Source organism: Marmota monax, unplaced genomic scaffold (assembly GCF_021218885.2).
Source record: "Marmota monax isolate L192 unplaced genomic scaffold, Marmota_monax_Labrador192_F-V1.1 WCK01_AAM20220418_F8-fsc00012, whole genome shotgun sequence".
Lineage (NCBI taxonomy): Eukaryota > Metazoa > Chordata > Mammalia > Rodentia > Sciuridae > Marmota > Marmota monax.
Window position 1 is genome coordinate 9441377 of NW_026695227.1, and position 26782 is coordinate 9468158.

A 26782-nucleotide genomic window follows, 5' to 3' on the forward strand; every position below is an offset into this window, starting at 1 on the left:
TCTTAAAAACATACTGTCCTGGCTATGGTTGTGGCTCAGTGGTAGAGCACTTGCCTTGCATATGTGAGGCATTGGGTTCGATTCTCAGCACTGCATATAAATAAATGAATAAAATAAAGGTCTGTCAACAACTAAAAAAAAAAAAACATGCTGTCTTAATTTTTGTTTTTGGGATGCTTCTATTTAGGACTTAATTAAAATCAGAAAAATGTATTGTTTTTCAGTAAGTCTTCCTTAAAAACAACAACAAAAAACCTAGATGCCAAACAACACAATCAACTTGAAAACTAAATAATGTGTATTAAAATTAGAATATCAAAAAACTAAACTATTATTTTCCTATTGCTTTCCTATATTAGTGCAGAATTTAATAAAATAAAAGTCTGTAACTATAGGCGTTCAGTTTTATAGAGACAATATGAATTCTCTGTTGTTTCTCTAACAGGTTATTCTTTCATCTCATTATCATTCTTTGTTAGAAATTATGCTACCACTAGGATTGAGTTTTTATCTATGATTATTTGAATACATGTTTCATTCCTCACAACAATGGCCCAAACCCGTACTAAACAAGATAACGCAAAATAATGTCTTCAAACAAGACGAAAATTATGTAATGTAAATCAAACTAATATTCCCTGTTGGCAGCAAAGAAAATGGCTGGGAAATTAACTTCTCCTAGGAGGTGTTAAGGAATCTCAATAGCTTCTGAAATAACTTATCCGTTTTCTGAGGATAAGTGGTCCTGAACAGGAATGATCACAAGAAAACGTCTGGTTAAAGTGGAGGTAATGAGAAGACTGAAGAGGTCAACATATTAATTGGGATATTTCGGACTGCTCACTTGGAACAGAATTTGTTCTAAGGTTTATCCTCTTATATTCTATGCAAAATAGCTCACTAGATTTTAAAATGTCCTAATAACTTTCAGTAGATTATTTTAAGTATAAGAGGATTTAACATCGGGCTTGGGGTGTATCCTAGTGGTAAAGTGTGTGCATAGTATGCACAGGCCCTGGGTTCAATACTCAGCATTAATGAATGAGAGAATTTAACACTAATTATGTGATTCTAACATGCAGAATTAATTGCATACTGAAAAAGCAAATCTACAATTTAGAAAATATACCTAGACCTCCTGGTAGAGATTTGACCATATTCTTCAGCTGGGCAATTTCTAGAGCCTCCCAGAGTCTGTCATCTGTGCATTTGCATTCTGGGTCTAAATTAAACCTGTAGGGAAAAATAGTTTAAAATAATAAAAATATATGAAATAAAAGAGAAATTTCAATATATATATTTGCCCATTGCTTCTCTTTCCTTAAAATGCAATTTTCATATGTGTTTTTGTTACTGCTTTTTATTCAGCACCTAGAACAGTGCTCAGGATAGAGCAAGCACTGAATTCATGCTTAATGAATGAATGAATGAATAAACTTAGGGTTAGCAAAAATGTTTTGATGACATCATTAGGTAAATTTACATACATGATAACAATTAATTTTAAGATCATTTTTCTTGGTGCATTATAATTGTACACAAGAGTGGGTTTGTTGTTACATATTCATACATGCACATGATTTGGTCAGTTTCATTCCCTAGTACCTTCCTTTTCTCTCCCTTCCTCCTCCATCCTGGTCCCTTTCCTCTACTCTACTGGTCCCCCTTCTATTTTCATGACACACACCCCTTTTTTTTCTTCTCTAGCTTCTACATATGAGAGAAAACAGAACCCTTGACTTTCTGAGTCTGGAATATTTCACTTAAAATAAATTCACAAGTTCCATCTACTTTTCTACAAATGAATAATTTCATTCTTCTTTTTTTTCTGAATAAAAACTCCATTGTTTATATATCCCACATTTTCTTCATCTATTCATCTGCTGTCAGACAGATGACCTAAGATAGTTCCTTAATTTGGCTATTGTGAATTGTGTCTCTATAAACATGTGTATACATGTATCACTATAGTATGCTAACTTTAATTTTTTAGTATAAATACCAGGGAGTGGATATATCTGGGTCATATGGTGGTTCCATTCCTAGATTTTTGAGGATCCTTCATATTAATTTCCATAGTGGTGGTACTAATTTACAATCACACCGGCAATGTAGAAGTGTTCTTCCCCCCATATCCTCTCCAGCATTTATTATTATTTGTGTTCTTGATGACTGCCATTCTAACTGGAATGAGATGGCATCTCAAAGTAGTTTTGGTTTGCATTTCCCTGATTACTATAGATATTGAATATTTTTTCATATACATGTCAGCCACTTGAAATACAATTAGTTTTGTTCCTTGGATTTACCTACTCTATATTACACTTAGTATAACTTGATTAGTGTCTTACTAATATTCCTGAAGAAATGATGCTAAATACATAAATCAATATGGGAACATATGCAACTTTAGATAAGCTGGGCTGCACTAACAATAATAGTGCTATTCAGAATAAATACACTCAGGTATAAATTGACCATGATATTGTTAAACAGCTTGATAATCTAGAACTTTATATCAAAATAACTTTACAGGTGAGTATTGAGAAATCTTACATACATTTTCTCTTCAATATAAACAACAATTAAAAGGAGGTGGCAAGTACTTCTTTGTGATTAATGAATGACAGAGAAGAAAGAACACAGGATGAATGAAATGACAAATGTGATCTCAGGGAGGTGTGCTTGGAAATCAGGCAAACTTCAGGTGAGATCTCAGTTCCACCACTTCCTAGGTGTATGAACTTGGGCAAGTTATAGCTTCTTTGAGTTTCAAAATACTCCTTTGTAAAATGGGTATAACAACAATCTAGAACAATGTTTTGAAAACTTCATCAGACAAGTATATTTAAAGTACTTAACAGTAAATATTTCCAGTTTTTGTTGTTCTTATTTTTTAAAATTTTTTAATTTTGTATGTATGTGTGTGTGTGTGTGTGTGTGTGTGTGTGAAACCATGATCCAGAAATAAAGAAGACTGTAGCAACCTCTTCCCATCAGTTTGTGGCCGAAAGTAAGGTTGTGAAGGATAGTGAGACAAGCAAAGAGAATAACTAAGTTCAGAGTTATCAGTTGAGGCTAGGCCAGGCACACAAGAGTTAGGCAGGTGTTTGTAGGTTAGAATACCTAAGAAATGTCTTCCAAGAATCACTGCTACCAATTTTTCCTCTGAACTATAATCAAATTAAAAGAAAAGAGCTCTTGGAAACACAGGGATTTGGCTTCTATGGGTTAATTTACCAACTCTAGGATTTCCCAACTCAAATCTTTGGACAGCCTATTTGATTTTATCATTTTGATAATTTTTTCACATCCACCTGAAAAATAACTCGCAAAACAAAACCAACCTATGACCTGAAGGAGGAATACTAAGGCCCACAGATTTTTGTTCAATGTTACCCACCTAATAGAACCGCTGAATAGTATTGGATCCTGCAGAATGATAGAAAGTCTAGAACGTAGCGTATGCAGTGGCAGTTTAGAAATGTCTATCCCATCAATGACAATCTTTCCTGTTAAGGAGAAACAAAAATTACAGGCATGTGGTAAACTCACAAGTAAAATTTTCATTTGTTTACAAATTAAAGGTTTTTTTCCTAGCACCAATTAAATTCTGAAAATAAAGCTTTCCATTTAGGAAACATTATGACATGTTTCTGAAAAGGGAAATAGTTTCCCTTTCTTATATGTACTTCTCTTAAGGAAATTTTCAGTTTTTATTCAGTTTATATGGCCTTATAAGCCCAAAATTGTTTTATAACTTTCAGGGTCCTTTCTTTTCTACTCTTCCTTTATCCCCCTTCCTTGCTTGATTTATCTTCTTGGGATTGGCCAGAATCTGATCTGACATATTCATATTCATTCTCTCTTTCTCTCTCCATATATAATATATATATGATTATTTATGTGTATGTGTATGTGTGTGTGTATGTATAAATATTATATACTCACTTATTTCTTTAATGGTCTCTCTCCAAATTTAAACAAAAGTTTCTTGAAGACAAAGCTTTTTTTTGTCTTCATTCCCTCCTATATGGATTGACTAGCACAATGCATTACAAATAGGAAAGTGAGTTCTATGATAGAGATATCATTTTTTTTTTTGCAAATTATGCAATCTTGATCTTCTTTCCTCAACTTTAGATAGAATTATTTTATCATCTCATTTGTATGCAAAGACAACATCACCCTGGGAGATAAGTATGCTAAGCTCAAAATGGCAGGTGCAGTCCTTTCACCTGGTAGATTTAGACTCGAGGGCAGGTAAGGGTGAGAAGCTTAACCTGTGTCTTTCAGGAATAATATGTTATTTATTAAACTATTAATTACCTAGTGCTACCAAAAAGTGAACAAGTCACTGAGAGTTCACATGGGGCCTGAAATCATGTTCTAAACACCTGGGCATCAGGCTGTCCTAATACGATCAGTCAGAACCACAGGTTTTTATGAAAACTTTCAGTCAATGGCCTTTTGATCGTGTAATTGTCTTGTAACACTGCTAACCCAGGGATGGATGCCTACCCTGCTCTGGAATTTAACACACCACTACCAATTCCAGATACCACAGTTGAATGTTGTTGTTTATATGCAGATCTTTCTATGTCATGTAGATGAAATTAAAAACTATAATCTTTCAAGTACAATAAAAATGTAAAGTACTATAGTCATCACAGTCATTGTAGGTAATAACAGTAAGCTCTTCCTTGAGGTGAAGGTCAAGTTCATTCTTAGATTCCCTTTCATTTGAAGTGTCTTCTATGTCTTTTCTGCTGGCCTATTTATAGGCCACTTGACAAACTAAATAGTGTGATATATTTTTTTTCTAAAATAAAGATTAAATTAAATTATTTCTATGCTCTTACTGTAGATGGATAAATATTTTTGTATGTTATTTACATGAACTCAGCACTTCATAGCAAAGATGTTTGACGTCATTAATCAGAAGATGTTTGACGTCATTAATCCATGTTACTCAGAAGATGAGGGCACAAGTCATGCACCAAAATTTAAAATACACATTGTTTATTTCCTTTAAAATTTCTTTCTTTGATGGAAAAACATATATTTTTAGTTTGAGGAAAGCAAGACAACATTTCCATCTTTCTTCCTCTTCAAATGCAACCTACATCTACTGCTCTTCAAAGTGGACAGCCATCTTCATTTTACCAATTCATTAGAACTCTTTAGCAGCAATCTCTACACTTTAGCTTAGGGCTAATCATTTTCCCAATTCTATGTTCTTGCTTTATCTTTGGGTTATTTATTTGGGACATCTGCTTTGAACCACGTGAGGGCACAAAGTCCTTATAAATATTTGCTTTTTATTTTTGCAGAATTAGGTAACTTGAAAATGTTTTTGAAAGGAAAGCACCATGTAACTGATTTAAAAAATTAATTGACAACTTACCATCAAATATATCAACCATTCTGAAGAAAGCCAGCGATAAGGAAGACTTTCCACTGCCAGTGCGACCACATATGCCCACCTGAAAAAACAACTGTCACTCAAGGAGAAGAGAACTCAGAGAAAGAACAGAAAGTGGACAAAAGTATAATTGGCTTAGAGAGGATATGACAAAAACACAGACTATTTGAGTAGTTACATTACAATCTCATTTTCTCCTTAGATCTTATGAGCTATCATTATTAAAATAAAAGCATGAAGTCCTCACCCGACCCTCAATGAATACATTCAAACTCTTTTCCTTTCCACATGGCTGTACTGTTTTTCCTTCATGGTGCAATTTTTGCATATAGCATGTCATTTTATTCTATCTTAGAAATGATGAGTTTATAACAAAAAGTAGAATGAGTCCATTTTTTCCCCCCGAACATTTATTCTTTTTACAATACTGAAAGAGGTCATTTGGGGACTAGAGCAAGACCTTTTCCTTGGCAAAGGTTCCCAAGGAAATGTCTGATATGGTCATAGCCAGAAGCCATAGATTTTAAACAAAACACCTACTGTTAACATTTCTGATTTTCATGGGAGATGAATGAATGGCAATCTGACCTAGAGAACATGTATTGTACTCTGATCCTGTCTCTCCCTCTCTCCTTTTACAGGCTCTTGTATCTACACCATGCAGGGAATACGATCAGAGTCCAGTGAGATTACATTTACTAGGCTTCAATGTTCAAAGAGCTTAAGGAGTGACAATGGGCTTTATCAACGTTTTTAATGTATAAAACAAATCAAATAGCATTGAATTCCATACCTTTTGCCCAGGTTTGATGTAAGCCTTGACATGTTTAAGAACAGGCTTCAGATTGTTTTCATATCTGACACACAGATCATGAATCTTGATCTCTCCTTCCTGTGGCCAATGTTCTGGAACTTGAGAAGGATCTAGGGGTTGGAAGGACAGATAGATAATAGGTAAATAGAGATATATGGAGAAACATACACATGCTTAAATATGTCTATATGCAAATTTTTTTTTTTTTGGTACTGGGGATTGAACTCAGGGGCACTCGACCACGGAGCCACAGCCCCAGCCCTATTTGTATTTTATTTAGACAGGGTCTCATTGAGCTGCTTAGTGCCTTGCCATTGCTGAGGCTAGCTTTGAACTCATGATCCTCCTGCCTCACCTCCTAAGCCGCTGGGATTACATGTGTGTCCCACCACGCCTGGCCTGTCTATATGCAATTTTAATAATGATTTTAATATATACGATCTTTCCTAAACTTAAAATAATATTGAATCCAAATCTATAATAGTTTATGTTTTTTTTTAAAAAAATTAAGTCACATTGGAAGTAAACATGTCTTGGTTAAGAACTTTAAAATTTTTTATGTGTTTGTTTTTAGGGCATTAACTAGGATCATGGCTCTTCAGTCTTTCATCATTCGATTCTATTCACAGTGAATACAGAGAGATTATTTTTGAACTGATTTATTTGTTCAGTTACTTAATCATCAAACATAGGAGTGCTTAAAATGTAAGAATGGCAGCCATTATGAAGTCAAACAACAATAAGTGCTGGTGAGGATGCAGGGAAAAAGGTACACTCATACATTGCTGGTGGGACTGCAAATTGGTGCAGCCAATTTGGAAAGCAGTATGGAGATTCCGTGGAAAGCTGGGAATGGAACCACCATTTGACCCAGCTATTCCCCTTCTCGGACTATACCCAAAAGACCTAAAAAGAGCATACTACAGGGACACAGCCACATTAATGTTTATAGCAGCACAATTCACAATAGCTAGAACCAACCTAGTGGAACCAACCTAGATGCCCTTCAATAGATGAATGGATTAAAAAATGTGGCATTTATACACAATGGAATATTACTCAGCACTAAAAAATAACAAGATTATGGCATTTGCGGGCAAATGGATGGCATTAGAGCAGATTATGCTAAGTGAAGTTAGCCAATCCCTAAAAAACAAATGCCGAATGTCTTCTCTGATATAAGGGGGGTGACTCAAAATGGGATAGGGAGGAAGAGCATGAGAAGAAAACTATCACTAAATAGGGAAGAGAGGTGGGAGGGAAAAAGAGGGAGAAGGGGAGTTGCATGGAAGATGGAAGGAGAACCTCATTGTTATACAGAATACATTTATGATGTTGTAATGAGAAAAAGAAAAAAAAAGTGTGTCACATTAGATTGGATAGAGAGAAAGAATGGGAGAGGAGGGGAGGAGTAGGGGGGATAGGAAGGGCAGCAGAATAGAATAGACAATATGATTGATGTATGTACATTCCATGTATGTATTATATGTCAAAATGCATTCTGCTGTCATGTATGACTAAAAAAAATTTAAATTTAAATTTAAAAAAATGTGAGAGTGCTGTGCATGGTGCTGGATATGAAGATGAAAGACATGGCTTAAATTGCCTTCTGTGTCCTGGGGAGGAACATGAGGCACATTTACACTATTATATGGAGAGCCACATGGTGCAGGGAAACCAAAGGCACATTGGGAGCACAGATGGTGGCGATCTGAGCATTCCAGGAGGCTCCAAGAAGATAAGAATCTTAGAGGATAAGAGATGGGGAACTCTGTTCAAATATGTCTAAGAGAAAAGAAAAAAGATGAAGAGGAAGCATAGCATGCTAGTGGGGCCAGAGTAGAAGTGGTGCAGGTGACAATGAGAAGTGAGACTAGGTTGGTGGGCGAGGGTGAACTCATGCAGGGTCTGGTGGTCTTAGCTAAGTTATCTAGGTTTGTCCTTGGAGAGCTATAAAGTCATGGAAGGATTTAGACAAAGATATGCATTTTAAGTTTGAGATTTGCATTTAATAAAGATTATTCTGTTCTCAGTATTGAATTTCCTGCCAGTTTTATTCCAACAGAATTGAGAATCTCATTTAGTATTTTAAGATCTAAGTTTCTTGACTTCTAAGTTAAAAAGGTCTTAAGGAAGAAAATTCAAGAACTCGTCGTAGTTTAGATTGGCAATTAATGCAATAAAGCCCCAATATTTTTACAACTCTTTAAATATTATAAAATAACGTCTGCTTGGACTCTAATTGAGCCCAAGACTTTTCAGGTCTAAACAGTCCTCTTTTCAGGTGTTCAATCAAGCAAAATCAAGATAAGAATATTAAAGTGGTAAACAAAAGCTAAACAACAGTATGTCTGACACACATGCAATATTTGCTTAAAATAATATTTAATCGAAAAACAATACCCATGGTGCCTTCATAGTTCTCAGACTCCATACTCAAGAAGCTGTTCACTTTCTTGACTGCACCCATCTGCACCTCCAGGTCAGCCAAATTCCTCACAACCCAGTTCAAATAATTGGTAATCTGTGTCAGGTGACAAAAAATTCACATATTTAAAATTAAGGTAAACAATTTTCATATTTATAGGATATTTGGGGATTGGATGACTTAGATGCTGGTGTTCATCATGTGGTATAATCTGTACTTGATGTAAGTCATCAGAGACCAGGGAGGACATCATGGGAGATGTTGGCAAAGAAGATGTCTGCTCTTCTTCAAGGTTCTCCTTTGTCACTGTTCTGTGAACTGTCTTCTGACATCCCCGCACAGTGGGTAATTGTATACATTACTGTTTGCATGAATCTCATTTATTTCCACACTCATTTTAGTGTCCCCAACTGGACTGTGAACAACTTAGGATAGGGGTCTCAAGCAACATGAAGAACACTCATCATAGAACTTGAGAAGCTTTTAAAAATCAGTTTGCAATTTCAAAAATGGAGCCAACCTGTCTAAAATGTTAGATTTGGGTTCCAAACTATCATTCTTTGTAAGATGTCATTTTGTTATCTATTTCAAACTTATCTTCTTATGTCCATGAATAAGAGTTGGCAATAACTACAGAATCTTCCTCCAGTGCTGCACCGAAAGAGATATTTCCATTCATATTCATACCTACCGTAAGTGCATAGAGGAGACCCAAGCCCACCAATCCAGAATTGGACGACCCACTAATGGAAGCAATAGATGCAGTAAGGACAATGCAAGCTCCCAGGTAATCCTGAAAAAGAGCAAGCAAAAAGTCACAAAATTATTCCCAAGTTCTTAAACCAAAAATCTCAACTAAGGTGATCACCATGTGTGTTCTGTTACATTTCAGAGGAAGGATACCTAAGATATGGAATAACGAGAGCTTGAAATATTACAAATGGAAAGGAGAGTGGTGCCACACTCTCATTATATAAGATAGGAGTTTGCAGAAGTTAAATACCTTTTACCTTCTCAGAAGTTAAGCTGCAATTGGTGTCAGAAACAAAACCTTGCCCTCACCCCACATTTATATACATTGTGTTGCCAGACAAGCCACATTTTTGGACCTGATTTTCTGGCTTATATTTCACATGTGCTTTTGTCGGGATTGCAATAGCTTCTCTGTGTGGTAGAGCGAGATCCTTGCAGAAATGTCCCTCTATTTAACTTGTTGGCAACTGTATCTGGACTTTTTGCCAACTGTGCTCAGAGTCTGGGACATTAGATTTGCTGATCTATGTAAATGAGAATAAATGCTATATGTGCTCATAAAGTATGCACATGTCTCAGACTATCTAAATTTTCCATTATTCAATGATAAACTCTCTTGCAAAACTTTAAAAATTCACGAAGGTCAACCTTAGACTCAAATGGGAGTCAGCAGACATGTGTTTATTTCCTAACAATCTCTTCATTCCCCATTTCCCAATCTTCTTAGGTATTGGTCTGTCCTCTTGTTTGAAAAATAAATCCAAAAAACTTCTCATGCTGATGTGTCACAAGTCCCAGAAGCAGGTAGAATTTCAGACTTGGATTCCCTAGAATAATCTCAAGTTTCACCCCACTGATGAACCCCTTCTCCAGCTTGACATATCTGTGATCTCAAAAACAAAACAAAACAAAACAAAAAAACTAGCAACTTGGTGATAAGACTTTATTAACAGTAATGGAATGTTTAATGTGCTGAAATAAATGAATGAAACTTCTCCAATCAGTTCACACATGTGCATTGTTGACTCTTTGAAAAAAGAGTTCCAAAGATCAAGCTGTTGGAGAGAAAACAGTATCTCAGCCTTGGAATCCAAACCTGGGTTCAAATGTTGGCTTTGCCAGTTACTAGCTAGTGGACTCAGACAAGTAATTTAAACCCCCTTGATTCTCAATTTTTCTTCAAAAAATATAAATAGTGCCTAATTCACAGGGATTTTAAAAGAATAAATAAGTTAAGTACCAGCTAGATTTCCTCATCTCCATTCATCAGATGTCTTTCTTCTCCTGAATGATTTTCAAACATTTGAAGCCAGCTTAAACATGTGCATCCACCATAATACATCAAAGATCAAAAGAGGCACTAACATTTAATTCTATATTGATTCCCATAATTGTTATAAAGGATTAAAAAAATTAATCATGTAGAGTTCATCCCTTGAGATAAAGAGTTCCACAAAGGTAGTAAATACTCCTTCACTTCTTTTGATGTAGTCATTGCTAAGGATTTACCACATTCTAATCAGACAGTTCTTCTTCTTTTCCCCTTTATTCGAAGCAATAACTGGATGGAGGCAAAATCTAACCAGTCTGGATTATTTTTTCATGGTTTATAAATGTCAGTATGAGCCCCAAAATACTTCTAAAACATTTGCAGCAATGATTTTTTTTCCTTCTTAGCCCTCATGTAAAGTGCATACTTTCAAAATCATGTGATACATTTGTTATTTACATATTATCTTTCCCAAAAATACTCATAAGAATTTTTTGGCTATAATTTGTAAAAAGTAAATGAGTACAAGAGGATATTTACAACAAGGTATTCCTAGCAGTATTGTAAAGAAACACATTACTCAGCTCCTGAGAAATTTCTGTGAGGATGTATGCATTAAATGTTAGGAGCAAGGCTCTTTGTTATCAATTTCTATTCTCTGATTTTTGCGTTGACTTCTTTGGGAAGAACAGCCTCACTCATTCATTCAGATATTCTTCTAAAAGTGTAAGTCAGATAATATAGCTTCTCTCTATAGAACTATCAATGCCTTCCTACAGCACCTATAATAACTTCAAACTCTGATGGATTACAAAGCTTTACATGACATAAAGTATGAATTCTATGTCCTGCTTACTCAGACCCTGTCTGAGATTCCTTTCATGCTTCAACCTCACTGGCTGTTTCCTGTTCTTGGAGGTACACCGACTTTATTGCTGCTAATGGCTTCCTTGAATGTTTGTCCGCAGGTCGCTGACACCTGGCTTCTACTCACTGTTAAAGTGTCAATCAAATGTCAACTCTTCGGAGAGGCCTTCCTTTCTTGGCCCCCAACTCCAGCCCTAGAGCTGTTCTCTATCTCACTGCCCTGTTTTACTTTCCTCAAAAAACTTAGAGACACCTGAAATGATCTTATTTGCTTATTTATTTAAAAGTTCTTTGTCTACTACTCTCACTAGAATCAAAGTTCCATAAGGACAGGGTCTTTCAATATTTTCCATTTTTTATATCTAGCAAGAGCAAGGCACTTGGTCTATCAGTTTCTATTCTAAGTACATTGTAAAGGTCTAGAGGTTCTTTATGGAAGAAATGATTGGGTACATTCACCTCTTCATAAAACATTTACTGAGTATTTCTATGACTCGAATATCTTCTAAATTAGGACATCAAACATCTTTGCTTTTAGAGATCCTGTGAATCATTGAATTCTCTACCAGCTTCTTTTCCCAATTTTTAGAGTTGAACATGGAAAGCTACTACAAGAATGCATATTTGATGAAGTAAGGAATCCTACACCAAGTTTTATGAACTTTTTGCCCCCATTTTGAACTGTGCTATGACCATCTCCTACTAAGCTTTGCCAGGCATAAGGGTTAGGGGTTCTTTGCTTTCCTAAAGTGAAAACCACTCTTACTTGACCATTCAATTCCAAATCATTATTATTTTTTATTATTTCAATTGGGAGGCTCATAAATTGCTGTGTTGCTGTATTCATTACAGAGAGCAGATAAGAACAGGGCTAAAATAGAACAGGGCCACATATGAGATACTTAAGCAACAAAATAATCACTGAGTCTATATAAATGAAAATTAAGCCATAGACCCAATATTAATAGGACAAAGGAAATGTAAAACATTACACACAGAGAGACACACACTCTCTCTCAATTTAGTTTAATACAGAAAACTCTGTATTCTATCTTGGGCTCCTGGATTCACATGCAGCATAGAACTAAATGGCAGATTCGACTAGATGACAATTTTAATTACTTTTTCTTGAATTAAAATAACTTCTGGGAACACATAGAGTCTTACTCTGGGAAAAGATTCAGAAAGAGAAGTGAAACAAGAATAAGGAAGTAAAGGGAGAAGGCTGATCAATACATTATAGTCATATATTTTCTGGTCTGCTTCCACATAGCTAATGTTTTCAAAATGACCTGTGAAATTTGTCAGTGTTACGACTAGGCATTATTAGTTCAGTAATTAACGAGTCTCCAATTCATATGTAAAGATATTATAGAGATAATGTTTTTGAGACTTCAGTAAAAAGAAGGCATAGCTTTTTGAGGTACATTTTATAGGCAAATTTTCAGATGAACCCATGATCAAAATTTATAGTCAGATTCAAATAGATATAACTTGAAAGCTAATATATCACTAGGATCTGTAACAAAATTATTTATCATTAAATATTCCTTTTATGCTCTTTTTTAGAAAGTACTGTTCACAATGTCATTTAATTAATACTATTTTCCAGCTCACTTCTATATTATTACTACTGCACAAAAATGTGTTTTCTAAGGAATTGGAATTTTGGGGGAAGCATTTGATCAGAATTTTATCTTGATCTGTGTAAGGGACAAAACTCCTTTGTGCACAACTTTTAACAAGAAAATTTCATAGCATAATCACTAAATTTTAATTACTCCCCTTCAAATAGTACAGTGGTATATAAATATGAAATTGAGAGATAATATAAAAACTTACACTAGCTATCAATTTTCTGCTTCCTTTAGTGTTAACAAGTTTAATGAATTTCAAAATAGCCCTATGGTTTCTATTTCTCTGCAAATATATAAACAAAAAAATGGCTTAAGAGCAATAAATTAAGAAATGGGAAGCAGGCACACTGAACAACTCACTCAGAGGACAGTAAATACTTAGAAAGGACAACACTTTTTCTATCAAGACCTTACATAGCCTAACTAATTTATTCAATGACAAGCATCTGTCAAAATGACACAATGGCATAAGATTCAACTTAAGAAACTTAGTATATTAATCCTAAATACATTAGTACTCCCCCCAAAAAACCCCAATCATAGGACATTTTACTTGTATATTGCTAAATTATAACTTCTATCAATTTTATGAATCCAACACTCTCCCCCAGAATAGAAGCCTTGGATTTCCATGTCAAAAGAGAAGCCTCTCGTCAGGTTCCTAATAAGTGATTCAGTCTATATGTGGGATTATAATGAGAATTCTAAATCTCTATAAAACAGACTTGCAAAAAGTTAACAGTAGCCAAAATGTATATGATCTATTTCCTCCCTATACCCCTCAGGAGTATATCTATGGCACCACTGCAGGTGGAGGAGAATATATTTCCTCCAAATTAAAAGATCACTTCACACCTGTTTACTGTGGAGTTGTGAACACACAAAAAGCTCTGTGCTATTTCACAAAGTATGCTCTTGTGCAAGTTCACCCTGAAGACTATTTTCACGTTAGCATGTGGATTCCAATCCCCTTATTATTATTTTTTTTTCTTTTTGGCTTCCTGATGTGAATTTTCTTTTATCCTTTCACCACACAGCAAGACAAAGCCTTGGAAAGACAGCCTTGAAATAGAATTACACAACTTTTGCAAGTGGAAACACTGGTGCCAAAGAACTGGAATTGTTTAGTGCAGAGGAACGCTGTGCTGAACCAGAGCGTAGGCAGCATTCAAAGGTTAGGCTGCAGCGACACATCGCACAGGATCACTTCACTTGGCACCGGGGGGAAAAACAGTCCCCTCTGCTGCCAAAGCTCCCCGGGTGGCCCCTGTCTGGCTACTTTTATACCAGCCAAATAATTTTATCCTTTTAGACCTTTGTCCTTTGTTGATGTGAGTGTGTTATTATGGCCCTTATTTTTTCCCAATTCAAAATAAATAGGATATATATATGGTAGGCAAGAGTGAATCCTCCATGAGGACAACTTCACCCAGAGAAAGAGAATGTATTGTGATTGCCATGCAAAAGTCACGTGTTTACAAACCCAAACCAAAACCACGATGATAGCAAACGCACATTGTATGGGGCTCAGAGACCCTGCCAAACTCAATGTGCTGGTTTTGCTCTGGTTTCCCTCCTTTTCTCTCTTTAGGATTTTCTGTCAATAGCAGGGGCATTAGTTTGAAAAAGCTAGAACTGGAAATGAAGAGAAAGGGAAGAGAAAAACAGTCACAGCAAGCTGTAAAATTATGTTTTCTTCTGTTTCCATTGAGGTTCTGAGTCCCTGAATATGAGTTTATGAAATCTCAGAATCTGCGTCAGGAAATCCTGCTGCCTCTTCCACTTGATGCTCAAGGTAGTGACCCTCCTTGTATCATTTTCATCATGTTTCTGCTCTAAGAACTCTAAGAATATTTGCTACGAGCAGATATTTTAATTTCCTGAGTAATATGGCAGAGGATAGTACAGTAATAAAGACATGCAAAATTGATAGATAATACATATATAAAGGGGAAGGTTTGTTGATATTGCAAATAAGATTGATGGCTGATTTATGGGGTCAAATAGAAGTTCTCATTACTTTTTTTCCCCCAAAATGACTTACACAGCAGGATACGTGCAGCTGCAGCATTCAGAGAATAGTTCACACCCCAGTCTCCAAGGTCCTATATCTCAATATTCATAATTCTGACAAAAGATCAGTCATTTCAACTGAATTTATGTCTCCAGTGATGTGGATACATCCATAGAAGCATAGTAGTAATGAGGTCATGGATATGTACACAATTAGAAGGGAAGATGATTTCCCAACAGAAATCATCTACTTAATTTACTCAGTGCTCTTACTGTGCCATATATTCTTAGAAGGTAGCACTTGCATTTTAATATATCTGGTTTTAATGAAAATGTTCAGTGTACTCAGAAGAATAAAACGAGAGGGAAGCCAACTGGTCTTATGTTGGATCTCTGGAGTTGTCTAGAGGGTTGTGTGTGGTGTGCATGTACATATCCACATAAACATATTGACACTTAAGTGTAATGGATGTGTCTGGAACTTTGCAGTAAACAAACAAAAGTTTCTACCAAAATTCCCCTTTACCTGTCCGAAACAGAAGCAAAAGATGTTTTAATTTGAGGAGGATACCAAAACTCAGGAGTGAATTATCTTTATTGTTTTGTATTTTTTTTTTTTTTGGTACCAGGGATTGAACTCAGAGGCACCTGACCACTGAGCCACATCCCCAGCCCGATATTGTATTTTATTTAGAAATAGGGTCTCACTGAGTTTCTTAGTGCCTTGCTGTTGTTGAGGCTGGCTTTGAATTTGCGATCCTCCTGCCTCAGCCTCCTGGGCCACTGGGATTACAGGTGGGTGCCATCGTGCCCAGCTTGTATTAATTTTTAAAGGAGGGATCTAGCAGTGAGACTAGTTTAGCAAATCTTGGAAGGATCATAATTACACAGCACAGAGAAAGTAAAATAACAAATGTACTATAAAATAATGGCATGAATGGCAGATTCTGCTCTTCCTGTTTAAAATGTCAGTACAGGTGTGTTTAGCAACTTTTCCATGTGGGGGTTAAAGTATTGGGTCAAATGAAACCACTTTGAGCTTGGCTGCTGTTCCTTTCTAATTTGTCCTGACCTTCCCTTTCTTGGCAGCCTTAAGGCTCCAAAGTCTTGTGTTTTGGCTATGAGAACTGAACATATGGTTTGCTTGAAGATTCTTGTTCAACACTTGTCCATGAACCTGACAGTAGGAAGTGCTAAAGAGCAGAAACAGGAGTCACAGGCGGACACGCACTGCACCTCAAGTCCAAAGTAAATGCACTCGCCCCCTAAAAGACACGCTTGATCTTCAAGTGGAGGAAAATCAAACACATGGGCAAATATTACCATTTCCCCCTTATGATTCTGCAACATTCTTTCATTTAGCTATTCCATTGCTAATTCTATTATTCAGATACAATGTTTTCCCTTAGAGAAAAATGCAAATTTGAAAAAGATACAACAAACAGAAGTTTAAAGTAAAGATTTATGGATTGGATGGAGTCTAGAAAAAATGTTTTGGTTTTGTTACAGATCTTATGCAACTTGCTATCTGCCTTCACTGTCACCTGGAAGGAATTTTTTATCAACAACCAATGCTTCTTTCAAAAACTTGGGAGATATAATTGTGTTATATTGCTGAATAGTTTCTGCATAATAACTAATAATAGTGGGTGGATAATCTCCGTAAACCACTGAGAAATCATAACTAAAGCACACACATGTAAAAAAAAAAAAAGCAACCAAGATGCCATATCAATCCATATCCACCAATCAACAGCTCTGGTTTTAACTTGGACACTTCATTTCAATGCTATAAAATTCCTATTTTCATCTGTCCTCTCTGATTATTGAGTTTTAAATGAATGGCTACATATGAATATGCCACAAAATTCCACAATTATAATTGTACATGTACAATTATGACGCCCTAATTAAAGTAACAATAATAATAAAGAAAGGAAATCATAGAGTAGAACAAGTAGATGGGAGAAAGAGGAAGGGACAGAAAGGGAAGCTCCTGGGGAATGAGGACAATCAGACTGTTTTGTGCATGTACAAATATGCCATCATGAATCCCACTATTATGTATAATTATAATGCAGCAATAAAAAAATAAAGTCTGCATGGGTGGAGACAATCCATTGGAGTAAGGTTCTTCCAACAGAATAAAACTGAGAGTTAACCATAAGAAAACACCATCTAATGTCATCATTACTCCAAAAGTCACTTATTCATGCTGCAAATCTCACAGAGTAGTGTGCAGACTGTGTTCCTTCTTCTCCAGAACAACTATCTCAACTTTCTCCTACTTCATCCTTTAGCTGATTAGTTTATGAAACACTTACCAGGGTAAATACTATCTCCATTCATTCATCTTTCCATTCGGAAGACATTTTTAGTGCCTTTGATAATCAGCATATAAGGGCATATTTATTATTTTCAATCCTAATACTCCCATGAGGTATATATTCTTATTCCTGTTTTATAGATGAGGAACTGGGACTCAAATAAATTCATTTGCTGGACCAAGTCTGTGTAGGGTCAAAATTTGTGCTTGCTTTTTTACATCAAACAGGAGAAAGCAGTAGATGACTAATTAAAGTTATTTTTTAATTTTTTTAAATTTTGGGCTAATATGATCCTCCACTAGCTTAAAACATAGAAAGCTGCATCTCTTCCAGGTCTATCCCACTCAGTGAAAGAAATGAATACATATGGACACTTACCAAATTTGTTCTTTAAAAAAAATGGCAGTTATATAAATATTTGCCATTCCATTAACCTATGTAGTCCAGAGACCATAATGAACACAAAATGAATTTTTTGCTTTTCGGGCTATTTGTCTTGCCATTAGCTAAAACATTATGACAAATTTCATCTGTAACATAAACAAACCTGAGCTATTTTAAAGTCCAGAAAATGTGAGGCTAGCACTGAATCTCAGTGGAAGACTAATTTTTACAACTGTCTGCCTCTCTGCATCAGGACTCCTCGGCTTGGTTTCCATTTCGAAATCATGAAATGAACGTACCGTCCTGACCTCCAGCCATCTGTTGGCAGCTGAGAGAAATAAGTAGGCAATGTTGTTTGTGTCCGTCAGTTCCAGCATACGTTGCTTAAATCTGGTTTCATGCCTGCAGAAAACAAAAATATTATGATGTTAGCCACACAACAGAAGAAGTAATAAAAAACAGTCACACTTACTACTACACAATTTACTCAAAACAGTGACAAACTGAGAGGATAGGATGATTGGTAAATGGACTCCCACTTCAAAATAAAGACCAGCTGCTGCCGCTCTGCTGCATTGTTAGTAGAGGCACGGAGGCCAAGTGTTTGCTTGGTTTTCACACCCCTCCTAGGAAAGGAGTCTTTCTGATGACAAATTTTCATTAAACATCATTTCATGAATTTCCACCTAATTATTGTGGCCAGGAAAATAAGGCATGACCTATGTGGTAAGGGCCCTATGAAAACTTTAATAAGTGGTAGAGAAATGCAATATATTCTGCCTTCTTTTATGACATTTATTTTAATCTTCCAAATGACATGACTAGAGTTGAGTGAATGGTGCTGGGTGAGAACCAGGGAAGACAGGAAGCTCTGCATTTGGAACAGGTGAATAGATAGTTTCAATTTTTTTTTTTTTGCCTGGTGTTACTAGGAACTAAAGAAGGAAAGTGGGGTGGCAAGACGTAGAGGAGGAGGGGTCTTGCAGATGGCAAATGTTCCTGTTAGTTAAGATATGTGCAACCCAAAGTTCTAAACTATTTGTAAGGAAGGTCACTGCATAAAAGGAGATCTTGGTCTCGGGTACTTAAGGGGTTCTATAATCCATATAGTTTGGATATTTATCCCGGACAAGTTAAGTTTGTTCATTCTTAGTGCTCAACAAAATCACCAAATCTTGTGCAAAAAAAAAGAAATTAATATTTTTCTGGTGGTGTTAGGGGATTGATCCCAGGGCTTCATGCATACTGGGTGAGCACTCTACCTACTGAGTTTTATCCCCAGCCTCTGTGCTTATAAAATAGACCAATTTATAAGTGTTTTATAAATGAAACATGCTTTATAAGTGAAACTGCTAATAAAAAAAAGCTTTATCTCTTTGAACGTTTGAGCTACTATCTCACAGAACCTCCTATCTAAATTCCAAAAGTGTCTTTTCATTTTGCAGTTATTTCCCCTGAATAACAGAAACAATGAAAGCTGGAAAATCACTGGATTGAAACTAGGGGAAAGGCCAAATCAAATGCAGTTTATTCACTCTGTGGGTATGGCTTGTCTTATATAACCCTTTTGCAAAGAAGAGCCAAATTTTGTCTGACAACCTGATAGTGATTCCTGTTTGGTAAAAGAGGGCCCCAATCCCCCCAAAAATCTTCAAATAAAATAGCACAACTTTTTAATAAACCATCAGTTGTATCAAAGAACAAAGAACTCCTGAGTGGGGTGTTCAAATGGCCCACAATCCATATAAACCCATATAAAGTAGATACTTGATACTTCTCCAGTCAATCTCATTCTAATATGCCAAATCAAATAGATAATTTAGTCAGACAGAACATCTGATCTACAAATACCAAGGATTTGGCAATCAGAACCAAATAATTGCTTCACTTTTAGTTATGTAGCTTTGACCTTGACAATAGGCACACTGCTGGGCTGAATGGCAACACATAGTGTGGGCTAAGCACTGTGAAGGACACATTGACCCTCCAGGTGATCCTCTGAGGAATGCAAATACTGAATAACTATTAGGCACAGGGTCTCATAAGATAATAGGATTTATTGAGATAGTGGATGTGAACCATACATATCCATGCGAGCCTCATTCTTTCTGTATTTGCTAAGTATATATTAGGCAAATGTTCATCTGTCCATTCAGAAACATTTAGCAAGCAGGACTCTAAGCGAGACATTATGCTAAACTTTGGGCACATGCATATCAACAAGATGCACCCCTCCTTCCTAGAGGAGTCCCCAGTGTAATGAAGGAGGAAAAGAGTATTCAACAGTAAATATGGTGAAGCACAGTATCTAGTTATAATGAAGAAAATGCCACGTGGACACAAAGGAAGCAGATGACCCCTACAGAGCAGAATATTCAAGAAGTGGGGAATGGGGAGGAGGAGGGGACAGAGTGTTTGGCCAGGTTTCCCAAAGGACTGAAAGATGGCCTGCGCGTGGTTTTAGGGGATGAGCTGAATGTTTTTAGGTGAACCAAGCATTCTAAGGAGCAGGAACAACAAGAGCAAAAGCATAGAAACGAGAAAGCCCAGCATGTTCAGGAGGCTGGACACAGGTTTTTCGCCCTGTTGGACTCGGGGTGAGAGAGAGACCAGAGACAAGGCCAGTTGGAGCATGGCCTAAGGACTGCGTTTGAGATGAACATGGAACACTCGATTCTGACACAGGGTTTTGTTGGGGAATCTTCCTCCTCTTCCCTCATTTATGGGGTACTGTTTCAGACGTGCTCTTAGAGAGTTTGTAAATGGAGCTGGCAAGAGTCTGAGGCCACAGTGAGCGGGGAGGGGTGAAATGCAGTGAACATTCTTTCTGTGTGTTTCTATTTGGCAAGAAATCTTCTGTTTTCCTAATGGAAACTTTGACACACTCAGTCTGTATCTTTTCATCCACATCCAGCTCATCTTCTGAACATTCTTAGACCTTTATTCTGTCGGACCAAAAAAAAAAAAAAAAAAAAAAAAAAAGAAGAAGAAGAAGGAGGAGGAGGAAGAAGAAAGAAAAAAAAGAAAGGAAAGGTCACTGAAATCTCAGTCAATTTAACTGTGTTACTTTTGCGGTGAACTACTTGAGGGAGTTCATTGCTCTGAGTGAGGACACCATGAACCCTGAACTCAGAGAGGGAAAAGCAACCTAATCAGTAACTACCAACTTTCCAAAAGAGCTCAAGACTCTAGGGACTCCAAGTAGCTCAAAAGAAAGGAACAGATGGATGGAAAAGAACATGTTTGGTTCTTGACCACAAATACCAAACATACAGATTCTAGAATTTCATCCATGGCAGCAGCACCCTCCCCACATTTTCAAGACTTGTCCTGGTTTTAAAAAAAAAGCTGATATTTATGATATTTTATATTTACATTTTTTGTTTGTTTGTTTGTTTTGTACTAGAGATTGAACCCAGGGACACTTAACCACTGAGCAACATCCCCAGTCCTTTTTATTTTTTATTTTAACACAGGGTCTTTCTAATTTGCTGAAGGCCTCACTTAGTTACTGAGGCTGGCTTTGAATTTGTGATCTGCCTCAGCCTCCTGAGTTGCTGGGATTATAGGTGTGCAAGACCACACCTGGCCTTTTATATTTATTCTCTTCATTTTCTTTTTTTTTTTTAATTTTTATTTATATATGACAGCAGAATCCATTTTTTATATATTATGCAAGCATGAAATAGATCTTATTCTAGTAGTTAGGATGCCATTCTTGTGGATATACAAAATAGTGAGATTCATTTTGTTGTTTTCATATACCTATATGGGAAAATTATGTTTATATTCACTTTTAAAGAGTTCTGGAAGACCTAAATCTGGTTCTAGACATAGGCAGTATACTCCCAGTTAGAAGTTGAATTCTTTATTTCCTCCAACTATAATGCAAGCATGGAAGGTTCACATGTAATATGTAGTTCTTCTTATGGCTACCTAGAATTTTCCAAAATTTAAAGTTACCAATGCTAGTGCTAAATTCTGTTTGTATACCTCGTAAAGAAGGTAAATGAAAATGTGAACCTTGACTCTTGGTCAATATCTTCTTTCATTCTAAATCTTCCTCAATCCCTTCAAATGCTCTACCTACTTCTTGTCCCCAGCACTCTCAGAAGATGACCTTACCTTGTCCTTCAGGGAGAAAATAAAGACTGTTATATGTTGAATTCATCAACTTTTTGCTGCTTCATGGTTATGGTTTAGATATAAGCCTTTGCTTCCCACCCTCTGCAAAAAGCTCATGTGTTAATGAAGGAATGTTCAGAACTGAAATGATTAGAATATGAGAGCTATAACCTAATCAGTGGATTAATCCATTTGATGGATTAATAACTTCAAAGGACTACTGCACTCTCTGAACTGTGGACAGATAGGGTGTGGTTGGAGGAAGTAGGTCACTGGGGTCGTGCCTTTGGGATTTATATTTTGTTTCTGGTGCCTGGTTTGCTTTCTCTCTCTCCCTCCCCCAACCTCCTTCTTCTTTCCCTCTCTCCCTGTCCCCTCTCTCCTCTCCTTCTCCCCACCCTTCCTGCCTACCAGAAGCTGAGCAGCCTTCCTTCACCACCTCTTCTGCCCAGAGCACTAGAGTCAGCTGACCATGAACTGAATGGTTGGCTACATTGTTCTTGTCAGGACTTTTGGTCACAGCAACAGAAAGCTAACCAATACATCCACCCAGAGGCTTGTCTGAATTTGTACACATCCTTTTCTTACCTTCACAGAGGAGCTCTGTAAAAAATCCTCTTCAAGTGGAGTTCTTCTCTCTATTTGGTCCCTTGAACCCATCCCTGCCACCTGCTATGAATATCTGCTCCACTAATCATTCCATTTTTCCCATATCTCCACTTCTTCCCTTTAGCCTTTAAAAATGTCTAGCTTTTTACACCCTTAAAAAATAAAAAAAGACAGTCAAGAACTCCTTCCTTTAATTATTCAGCCCCCTCCACTCCTTCCTACCTCAGTGAAGCTCACGGAAGAGTAACTTTTCCTGGCTGCCTTCAGGTCCTGATTTCCAGCTAATTCTTCAACCCCTTGAATTCTGACTTCAATTCTCTTCCACTTTACCATTTCTGTTCTTGGTAAAGTTACCAACAGCTTCATGGTTTTCATATACAAAGGAAACTTTTGATTTTATTAACTTTTCATTTCTGCTTTTATTCCCCTTGACCATTTAATTTCTTCTTAAAATGCTCAGTTGTTTCACTTCAATGACAACATTATCCTTGTTCACAGCTAGAACTTTCAATATGTCTCTTCATTCTCATTGAAATTGCAGGTGATTAAACTCTACCCTGATTCTTTGACTACCACTCAGATAGTTTGCTTTCTTAACTGGTCTGGGTTCTTCTTGCTTGGTGGGAGGTGAGGTCTGGTCTCCTAAGTGGCAACATCTGACCCTATTACATCACTGTAATCTTGAGAAGAGGACAAGGCTAAATCCAAGTCCATTATAATAAGTGGTCTGTGGTACATTTGGATCAGACAACGACAGCAGTCAGACCTCTGGATCTGTCCTTGGCCTGGGTAGAGTTATTAAAGTAACTGCTTGCTTATTAGTAGGTGTCATTTGAATGAAGGGCTATCAAAAATTTCAGCTGACTACTTAAGTAGTCATCTTTGGAAGCCATCAGGTAGACAAAGTGCTTGTGTGCTAGCCTTTTTCTATCTGCATATATACACAACGTGAGAGGAGGCCTTGGTAAATTCAGTCTTTACTGCCATTAACTTCTCACTCATTGGGCAGTTGATTTTTACAGGAATCAACTTGCTCAACCAGCACTCACAAGATCAAGGTTGCTAAGGTCCAGATCCTTCTTCCATACAGAAGGTGTTGGTTTGGATTTGGTAGCATCGGGCTGGCTAATGTGGAGGTTGGCCAGAATCAGGAAGCACACAAAGGGATTGTTAGTTAGACTATTATGGGCTGATTTGAAAGTTAAGCCAGGCTGACTTCATTCGACTCAGACATCTCACCCTGCACGGGGAATTGGACCCCTTCCTATAAGAGCCCACTTTTGCACAGAAGTTGACACCCTCACCCACTTGCACCCTGACCGCAATGTCTTTAAACTATGGAGCTGTTCTGAGTAGATATAAGAAGTGTCAACTCTCAGAATGTTCTGTTAGTTGGTACTTTCCACTTTTATGACTTTTATGGCTCCCTTCTTTGTGGTTTTTTTTTTTTTTTCTGTTTAAATGGACCCTCCACCTGCATTCAGGGTCTTGGGCTGCAGAACTGTCTGCTTTCTGCTCCTTTGGCCCTGGCCAGAATAAATCCTTTGTTTTTTTCATCCAAAAGACCCAGAGGTTTTTTATTTTTTTGGAATTTTAGAATATCACCATAACCAGAAGACTAAAGCCACGACAAGGAGCCATACTAGCACTTCCCCTTCCTGAGAAAGTTGACTGGAGAAAGAGTTCAAGCAGGCTGCCCAAGTGAAGAGGGAAGGAAGAATATGAGATAAAGAAAGAGTCATGGAGATATTAGCAGGAAGTAATACATAGAGTAATGGAACGTCCTTTAATCATTCATGAAACCTTTGAACAACCTGCAATGTTTCTGACCCTTCATATTCTGAAGGTAAAAATAAAAGCCACATTACCAGCTCCTCAGGAACTCCCAATCTTGTGGAGCAATTCAAACACAGAAACAGATGCATCTGACACAGTGCAATAAGTTTAGGATACTAGTCAGCATAGAGACAGTAAGAAGGCATGGAATCTAGATTCTGACAGTCAGGGAAGGCTTCCCAGAGCAGATGATAAACACTGATATTTCAGCAATGAGAAAAGCACTAATTCACCAAAATAAAAGAAGGTTAGGAGGGACAGGCAATAGAGCCTGCCTTACCCAGAAGCATGAACCTAGGAGGACCAGCTTTGTTTGGCAGATAGTATTTTCCATTTTACCTTTGTTGTCCACTTGCTGGTAATATAAGAATTTACCCTAGCATTTCTTTGTCTACATGCTGTCCCTCATAAGAAGAAAGCCAAAATGTTAAATAATATCTGTTAAGAGGATAACACTTAAACCTTCAATCTTTTTCTCTGAGATATTTCTTTAAACACCAGACCTATATACACAAGTAACTCCCCAAATCTTAAGTGGGTATCACATCAGCAGCTTGATCTATTCATAACCAGAGTCAGCATCTCCTTCCCCAATCCTCCACAGGGTCTTCAATTTCCTAACTTGGAAAACTGTACTCACTTATGGGGATCAGAGACCTGGAAGGAATCAACTTTAATTTCTCCTTCATTCTCATTTTCTCCCTAACTCTCACTGGTCTCATGTCCTGCTAAAATGTATACTCTCTGTCCAGGTGCTTAGTACCTGCTCTAGCTAGCTCTGGCCACGTCATATGGATCACTTGCAACAGCCTCCTGGCATCTTATTACCTTTAGCCTCAACCATCCCCACTCATTTTTCACAGTACAGCAGTGTTATTCTGACGAACATAACTCTGGTTGTGTCATTGTTCTCTTAAAAATCCTTCAGTGGCTCCCCAACATGAAAAGAATAAGCTCTAAGCTCAGGAGCTTATCCAATATGCTTCATGAACAGTCTGCATTCATGTTTTCAAGCTTCATCGTGAGTCACCCTCTCCATTCCTACAACACGGGATTCTTTCAATTTCTACATAAAATAGAAATCTTTATGCTTTTGCACTATTCCGCTTTGAATAGTATATCCCCTTTACTAGCCAGGTTAGCTATTCATTCAAAATTTACTCTTCAATAATTATCTCCCAACTCTTTTGAGGCAAAATGCTACCCTGCTTTCTAACAATGGATTCCTGTGAAAACCATTTCTCATTCTAGACTGTGAGCTCCTTAGGATAGAGCTCATGTCTCCTAGTATTCAACATAAATTTCTTAAGTACTCATTCAATGCTGGACATTTTTCCCAGGTATTGACGATATAACAATGGGGGAAGAAAAAGGCCTGCTCCTAGACAGCTTACATTCTAGTTGGAAAGGATGGATAATAAGCATGTAAACAATTTAAAAATAGAGAAAGTTGAATTTTTAAATACTCTGGTAACACTAAAAGAGAAATAAACAGGATAACATGGCAGGTAAGTAGGTGGCAAAGAGTGTTCCCTTTAGCTGGAATGGAAATGAAAAGGCCATATATTTTCAGTCTTTATCTACAAGAATAGTACATGGCGGGAGTGCTGGGGAGGTGATACTGGCCAAAATATATTGTTATATTGTGTACATGCATGAATATGTGACAACAAATCCTACCATTATGTACAACTATAATGTACCAATAAAAAATGTGGAGAAGAAAAGAAAGAATAGTACTTGGCATGTGTTCAGTTTTTAAATAAATATTTTTTTTGGTAAATTAACTTGAAAGGACTTTAGTGAAAATGGTAATCTTTTAATTGTTGTCTCTGCTAGATATAATTTAAATATAAATTTTATGTTAAAATCTATCTTTGGTGCCAATAAACAGTTTAACATCCTCAATGAAAGGGGAAAGCATCTCAGGACAGGAAGTGTGAATGCTGTGTGATGAAACCTGCACAGATTTATGCAGAAATTCTGTGATACATAATGTTTCAGAAAGTTGTGTCTTTATATTCTACTCTCACACCCAATTCTGCATTTTTAAAATAAATTTCTTAGGTTAGAAAAATCTCTGGTTAAAAATCAAAGCATACTTGCAATAATGGTGATAGAAAGACACAGCATTATAAAATGTCAGTTTTCCTGATCAAATGAAGTATTCTGCAATGTCTTCTTTTCTGATTTTACTTGAAAAGGAAAACAGGGCAAGAAATTTGAGGGTCAAGGAAACAGCGTTCCTCAAAAACCTGTGTTATTACTCTGTTTGCAAACGTTGAAAAATGTTG

General features: G+C 36.8%; 1 protein-coding gene across 10 annotated transcripts in view; it reads right to left on the reverse strand.

The window, feature by feature from the left end:
* The window catches only part of Abcc9 (ATP binding cassette subfamily C member 9), a 129947-nt gene that overhangs the window by 12316 nt on the left and 90849 nt on the right, over positions 1-26782 (reverse strand). For all 10 annotated transcript variants that reach the window (XM_046436378.2, XM_046436380.2, XM_046436376.2 and 7 more), the window contains 7 exons: positions 18218-18320; positions 9359-9460; positions 8643-8763; positions 6219-6349; positions 5408-5486; positions 3404-3512; positions 1130-1233 (listed from right to left, as the gene is read on the reverse strand). In XM_046436378.2, coding sequence (XP_046292334.1) covers positions 1130-1233; positions 3404-3512; positions 5408-5486; positions 6219-6349; positions 8643-8763; positions 9359-9460; positions 18218-18320 — 749 coding nt within the window. The remainder of the gene's footprint in view (positions 1-1129; positions 1234-3403; positions 3513-5407; positions 5487-6218; positions 6350-8642; positions 8764-9358; positions 9461-18217; positions 18321-26782) is intronic.